The 8,069-nt window shown below is 31.1% G+C and overlaps 1 protein-coding gene across 1 annotated transcript; it reads left to right on the top strand.

The window, feature by feature from the left end:
• The first annotated feature begins 211 nt into the window (after positions 1-211).
• Positions 212-7,771, top strand: LOC107870924 (pollen receptor-like kinase 2). The gene is made up of 3 exons (XM_016717618.2): positions 212-1,163; positions 1,511-2,167; positions 6,709-7,771. Exons 1-3 carry the CDS (start codon positions 470-472, stop codon positions 7,377-7,379), a joined length of 2,022 nt encoding a protein of 673 aa, XP_016573104.1. The 5' UTR covers positions 212-469; the 3' UTR covers positions 7,380-7,771.
• Positions 7,772-8,069: the final 298 nt, after the last annotated feature.

Raw genomic sequence — 8,069 nt, 5'->3', positions numbered from 1 at the left:
CCTAAATTCTAATACGAAGAATAACAAATTTACATTCCATCACCTCAAGGTAAAATAGTCAAGAATATTAATAGGAAAAGAAATAAATTACTAGTTTTTCTTTCTTTAACTTTTACAACGTACGTGGCATATTTGAAATTAAAGGCTCGGAGTAGTTTTCTGATGTAATGCCAAAGACCATAGAGAACATTGTCAACTTTGAGCTCCCCACTTCCCATTTGTCCATTTCTCCAAGCACACTCTTAGCACCTCTCAAACTCTCAGCCTCTCCCCCTCCCATCTCTTTCTCTCTCCCCCTTTGTGCTTCCCTACGGGGCCAACACATTCCCATTGCCTTAGAGATGTCGAAACTTTCTTTGCATGCCCAGCTGATCGATACGCCGTAAGCCATATTATTTCTCATTTTTAGTTACCCTTTGTAAAGGGCGCGCACCCACAAGTGCGCGCACCCTCACCACTAGTCCATGCAATGTCGGTGGCTCACCGTTACAGCAACCACAGTCGTCATCATCATTACGATCACCTACTCTTCGCCGTGTTATTACTAGCTGCCTTTGCCGTTCCTGCCAAATCGGGGAATTCCGAGGCAGAGATCCTCCTTCGGTTTAGCAAGTCCTTGCAACAAAATGGCGCATTCGCCAATTGGAATCCTAACGTACAACCTTGCAACAAAACCACCGACAAGTCTAATTGGGCTAATGTTATTTGCGAAAATGGATTTGTTTTCGGGTTGCAATTGGAGAATAAAGGCCTTAGCGGGACAATCGATGTGGATGCTCTTAAAGATTTGCCTAATTTCAGGACCATAAGTGTCATGAACAATAATATCGAAGGACCTTTACCGACTTTGAGTAAAGTTGCGGGGTTGAAAACGGCTTATTTCTCAAACAACAAGTTCTCTGGGGAAATTGACAACAATGTTTTCGAAGGGATGCATTGGTTAAAAAAGCTTCATCTAGAACACAATCAATTTACCGGTAAAATCCCCTCCGTTTTGGGTAAGTTGCCTAAGCTAACCGAACTGAGGCTTGAAAACAACAAATTTGTAGGCCAAATACCTGATTTTAATCAAGAGAGACTTATGGATATGAATTTCTCCAACAACTCTCTTGAGGGCCCTATTCCTCGTGGCCTTTATAATCTCAAAGCTTCAGCGTTTGAAGGTAATTTTTTTTTGTACATTGCTCTTTCGTGTGCAGGCTATTCCTTGTAAAATCAAATTAGCATTCATTATGCTAGCTCCAACGTACACAAATGTCTTCAAATAAATTAATCATCCACTTCGGTTTCCAAAATTCAAACTCTGTTAACTTTGACGAACATTTTAAAATAAGCTTCATCGTATTGACAATGAGAAGAACTGCAATTTATTATACTAACTAAAATTTACTTTTAAAATATTAAGTTGATCTAATCTAATTTAGCTTCAAAGAAGCTAAAAATGTCTCATAAATTGCAATGGAGGGAGTAGTAAACATCCTGTCATTTTATTCATTTGGTAATAATACAGGTAATGATCTGTGTGATGGGCCATTGACGAAATGCTCGAGTGAACCAAAAATAGCTCTTTGGACAATAATATTGGTGGTTATTGTAGTAGTGGCAGCAATAGCAGCAATTGTTGTTGTTATCATCATTCTTCGGCAGCGCAAGCAGACGCCTGAAATGGAAACAAGAGCAACCGCTTTACCCACCGGTGCTGGGGGCGCCACTAACCCGAAGGTGCCCTCAGCAGATCTAGACAGGATGGAACAGGGCAGCAGCCAAGTAATGGCCTCTGCTGCTGTTCCAGACCGTTCTCCGGAGGGAGCAGGCGGCGGGAATAAGAAGCATGAAACACAAGCAGTTCAGAAACTTCTATTCTTGAAAGATGACATAGAAAAGTTTGATTTGCCAGATTTATTGAAGGCTTCAGCTGAAATATTGGGTAGTGGGGTATTTGGATCGACTTATAAAGCTGCACTTAACACTGGACCTGTTATGGTTGTCAAAAGGTTTAGGCAAATGAATAATGTTGGGAAGGAAGATTTTCATGAGCATATGCGAAGACTAGGCAGATTGAGCCATAAGAACTTGCTTCCTGTTGTAGCTTTTTACTACAGGAAGGAGGAAAAGCTTTTGGTCTCCGAGTATGTTAACAATGTCAGCCTTGCTGTTCATCTTCATGGTACGTACTTTATACTGCCAAGTACTTCTCCTTTCATTTTGATAATTCTTTGATTCTTACTTTTCATTCATGTGTCATGATAAATTCTACTTATCTTTAATTTAAGAGCACAAAATTTAAAAATTTCTTTACTTTTTAAACTATGTGTCAAATGAAAATCGGACAAACAAAATAGCGCATGTTTTAAAATTAAAGGTCATGATACTTCTTGCGATATGATAAATGCACTTTTAACTCCCTTCACTATGCGAGGCCTGATTTCTTCTTATTGACCAAAATGATTTTCTTTTGAGTTAATATATAAAAATGACCCTAAATTTGACACCAAATTATAACTTTGATAGTGCACAAATAGGATCTTTAACTATTCAAAACCTGAACAAATATGATCTCCGATTTTGCAACTTCATGCGTGAGTCTCACTCACGCCTACGTGGAAAAGGTAATCCAATCACACGGTATCACATCGTTGAAAGGGTTGACTTGGAGAGAGGTCATATTTGTGCAGTTTTGAATAGTTAAAGGTAATATTTGTGCACTGTCAAAGTTTTATTTTTTTGTGTTAAAACGACGTCGTTTTTATTATTATTATTATTATTATTATTATTATTATTATTATTATTATTATTATAATTTTTTTATTTATTTCTATAGTAGTAACACCTAACTTTTTTTTAATTTTAAAAATTATTATTATTATTATTATTATTATTATTTTATTTATTTCTATAGCAGCACCTAGCTTTGTTTTAATTAAAAAAAAACAGCAACCCGCACAGTAGGCTGAAGGAAGCGCCCAAGAAGAGAAAATAACACCACTGAGCTATCTCAGTGCATTGTTTCATGCGGTTCAACATTAATATACGTACATAAATATATATTTTCTATCTTATATATATACAACGTAATTTTTTTACTGAGGGGGTTCGGGTGAACCCCATGGCAACCACGTAGGTCCGCCCCTCGTTAATTTAATAACGTTTTAATAATGTTAATTTAATAACATTTTAATTACGTTAATTTGACAACGTTAATTTAATATACTACTACTACTATCCTTGATAACATTAATTTGATAACGTTTTATTAAAACTATAATTTTTTTATTATTAGTATAGTTTCATCTTTAATTTAATATTTAGATATATTATATAACTTAAATTCGTCCTCTGCTTTATAATATACATACATACCTGTTCGATTTTTTCACATGAGGCTGACCCGCTTAATTAATAAATCTTCAATATTGTTCTTTTTCCGCAATGACAAAAGAAATTAGATGTCATTTTCATCTTTGAGCCGAAAATAATGAAAAAATAATAGTGAAGAGTCATTTAAAGGTCATATTTGTGCAGTTTTAAATAGTTAAAGGTCATATTTGTGCACTGTCAAAGTTTAAGGTCATATTTATGAATTATGCCCTTAAATTTTAAGCTGAACGCGCTCTGTTTTGAGTGTTGAACACGCGTTTTGCCACGTAGGATTAGAGGTCATATTTATGCAGTTTTGAATAGTTAAAGGTCATATTTGTGCACTGTCAAAGTTTAAGGTCAAAGTTATAATTTGGTGTCAAGTTTAGGGTCATTTTTATGTATTAACTCTTTTTTTTTAATCATGGATGACGGTGCACTTGATCTTCTGCATATTCTAGTACTATACGAGTGAACTAGTGAATTTGACCGTGCTTCGCATGATTGTAAAAGATATTATGCTAATAATTATTTTAGATATTATATGATTCATTTTCCTCTGAGAGAAAAAAAAATACTAAAAAATGTAATTAAAAGATATTTAAAACTTTACGAAACGGGCAAGTCAAAAATTAATTTAACTGTTATATATCGTTTTTCTTGAGAGAGTGAAAATATGAAAAAATAAATGTATGTCTATTCATAATGTGGATAGTAATCATGTTTATTTTTAGTTTTATCTGATTAAGAATTTTTGGAGTCTTAAAATAACCTTAAAGAATTAAATTACATTAAAATCTAATCTTATAACTAATAATTAGCATAAAATAAAAATAGTAAGTATAACTTGTTGCTTAGTGAGAAAATAGAACTTGATCGAAGTATTAGTTTTATTTTTGTTATCTCCATTCTTAAACAACTCGAACTCATATGACTAAAAAAAAAGAGTAGCTTGGTGCGTTAAAGGTTATCTTGCATTTCTAATAATATTCAAGAGTTGGTAAAGAAAAAAAATTGAAATCATGACTGTGAAGTAGTGATAAAAATATAAAAATAATGATGAATAACAAAATGATAATATTTATTTTTTATCATACCTAAGAATTTCGCATGTTGATGACAATGGAAAAAAATAAAAAGCAACCCAATATCAAAATAAAAATACAAATTAATGATTTCTCTTATTTTATGAGATTTTAGATATGAAGGAGCAAATATTCTCAATGTGATATTTTATAGGTATTATTGGTAATTGATGTGAAGTTGAAGTGGCAAGATAATTATAAAATATTGATGTGCCAATAAGCATTAAGTTAATTATGATTACCGTTACTAATTAAAATATAATAATATTTATTTGGTTCCTTCAAATTTACACGTCTTTATTGGTCTATAATGGGGGGGTCAAGGAGATATATGAACATATAATAAATAAATTATAAATTAAATTAATAAATAAATATGAAAGTGTAAAAATTGAAGAGAACAATGAGAAAAAATCTTATGTATAGTACATAAATTATAAATTAAATAAAATAAATAACTATGAAAGAGCAAAAATTGAAGAGAATAATGGGAAAAAATCTTTTCATAAAAGGAGAAAGAAAAAAAAAAAAAGACCTCTTTGGAGCTAAGAAAAAAAACTAAAAAAAAAAAAAAAAAAAAAAAAAGGACTAATCAATTTCTGTAGAAATTAAAAATCTAAAAAATGACGAATCACTTTCTGTAGAAATAATGCTACATTATGGAGTTATAAATTATAATAGCTAATTTCTTGGATTAAATAAAAAATAAAATAAAAAGAATAAAGAAAGAAAAAGGTGTATTTAAGGAAATGATATAAATATCATCAAGCATTAGCGATGAAAGTAATTAATATGATTATTTTTAATATTTATTAGAATTTAAAGGTAGATTTTTATTTTTTGAAATTGAAAAAAAGGCCCAAAAAACTAAAAAAAAAAAAAGATAAATAAAAATCAAGATAAAATAATGATGAATGACAAAATGATAATATTCATTTTTATCATACCCAAGAATTTATCATGTTGATGACAATGACATAAAATAAAAAGCAACCCAATATCAAAATAAAAAATACAAATTAATGATTTCTCTGATTTTATGAGATTTTAGATATGAAGAATCAAATATTCTCAATGTGATATTTTATAGGCATTATTGGTAACTGATGTGAAGTTGAAGTGCCAATAAGCATTAAGTTAATTATGATTACCGTTACTAATTAAAATTTAATAAAATTTATTTGGTTCCTTCAAATTTACATGTCTTTATTGGTCTATAATGGAGGAGTTTCGATGAGATATACGAACATATAATAAATAAAATATAAATTAAATTAAATAAATAAATATGAAAGAGCAAAAATTGAAGAAAATAATGAGAAAAAATCTTATGTATAGTACATAAATTATACATTAAATTAAATAAAGAAATATGAAAGAGCAAAAATTGGAGAGAATAATTGGAAAAAATCTTTTCGTAGAAGGAGGAGAAAGAAAAAAAATACTGCCTCCGTTTAAAAAAAAATGACCTACTTTGACTTGGCACAAAGTTTAAGAACAAAAAGAAGACTTTTGAATTTTGTGGTCTTAAATTAAAGTTGTGTCAAATATATCAAAATGCCCCATAATATTGTGGTCCTAAGCGTGCCATGTGAAAAATTGAAATTAAAGTATTGTCAAAAAAGGAAAGGGACCATTCTTTTTTAAATGGACTAAAAAGGAAAGTAAGTCATTCTTTTTTAAACGGAGGAGGAAGTACTTCTTTGGAGCTGAAAAAATATCTAAAAATACAAAAATATGACTAATCATTTTCTGTAGAAATTAAAAATCCAAAAAAATGACAAATCAATTTCTGTAGAAATACGGCTACATTTATGGAGTTATAAATTATAATAGCTAATTTCTTCGATTAAATAAAAAGATAAAATAAAAAGAATAAAGAAAGGAAAAGGTGTATTTAAGGAAATGATATAAATATCATTAATAGCATTAGTGATGAAAGTAATTAAATATGATTATCTTTAATATTTATTAGAATTTAAAGGTGAATTTTTATTTTTTGAAATTGAAAAAAAGGCCAAAAAAAAACTACAAAAAAGATAAATAAGAATCAAGTCTTTAGAAAGCACCACATCGGCATGTCAATGATTTCTGCTTTATATATATATATATATATATATATATATATATATATATATATATATATATAGATTGTGCGGTCATTTCTTTTAAAATATGAAGTTTTTGCAGAAAATGCACTTTTATTTATTCAATTATTTATTGGCATTTATGTACACGCCAGTTGATGGTAAATGCATTTTTTCAGGTAATAAATCCCGCGGGCAACCAAGCCTTGATTGGCCAACTCGGTTAAAAATCATTAAGGGAGTTGCCAAAGGACTATTGTACCTCTACAACGAGCTACCAAGCTTGACAGCACCCCACGGTCACCTCAAATCCTCCAACGTTCTTCTAAACGAGTCATACGAGCCACTCCTCACTGACTACGCATTACTACCAGTAGTAAATCTTGAACATGCTCAAGAACACATGATTGCTTATAAATCGCCCGAATTCAAGCACAGCGGACGAATCACACGGAAAAATGATGTATGGACACTTGGAATATTAATCCTCGAGATTATTACGGGCAAATTCCCGTCCAATTTCTTGCAACAAGGCAAGGGAAGCGACACCGATTTGGCCACGTGGGTAAGATCTGTTGTAAACGAGGACATGTCAGACGTAGAGGTTTTCGAGAAGGACATGAGAGGGACAAAGAATGCAGAGGGGGAAATGATGAAGCTATTGAAGATAGGATTGGGTTGTTGTAATCTTGATATAGATAAGAGGTTTGATATGAAGGAAGCAATGGAGAGGATTGAGGAAGTAAAAGAGAGAGATGGGGATGATGATTTTTACTCTTCATATGCAAGTGAAGCTGATTCTACAAGAGGATTATCTGATGATTTCTCTCAAGTCCCTATGAACATCTGAAGAGTGCCACTCATGTGTGAGACTTTTTAATTTGTTTAAACTCATGATGGTAAATATAGGATGGGACTTTTATTTTGTTTGATGCATGGTTGGGGGACGTATATGGTCAATGAACCACGAAATAAATAAATATGAAAAAAACGAGAGAAAATGAACTGATATTTTTTGTTGCTATTCAAGTGAAGCAAGCGAACATGTAAATTGTCCTTGATGAATCTAGTTTAGCTAGTTGCCTTACCTTTTCTTTTTCTTTTACTTTTTTTTTTTCTTTTGGGGGAAAATTCAACTGGCTTATTATATTTGGGGATTGTAAGAGTAAACCCACTAGCAAGAACAACCAATTGTGTACCTTTCTATTTCTATTGTGGAAATCGTATAACTTACCATCAAAAGAATTGTTCGATATCAACTTTAATTATTTCTCTGGTAACATAAAGAATGACATTTTTTTTTTGGCAATACTTTTACACATGATATGTTTAAAATCACAAAATTAAAGGACATTTTGGTATATTTGAAATAACTTTAATTTAGGACCACAAGATTAAAAGTCTTGTTTATTTTCTTAAAAAGTCAAACTAGGTGATTCTTTTTTAAACGGAGGAACTGTATTCTTATCTATATGCTCTTTAAGGTGGATTTTGGAGAAGCATTCGATGTTACTACTAGGTTTGATAGAAAGTAACAGTA

This window comes from Capsicum annuum, chromosome 5 (genome assembly GCF_002878395.1).
Source record: "Capsicum annuum cultivar UCD-10X-F1 chromosome 5, UCD10Xv1.1, whole genome shotgun sequence".
NCBI classification, from domain to species: domain Eukaryota; kingdom Viridiplantae; phylum Streptophyta; class Magnoliopsida; order Solanales; family Solanaceae; genus Capsicum; species Capsicum annuum.
Note: the sequence above shows the minus strand (reverse complement) of the source record. Positions and strands in the feature narration are given on the sequence as shown.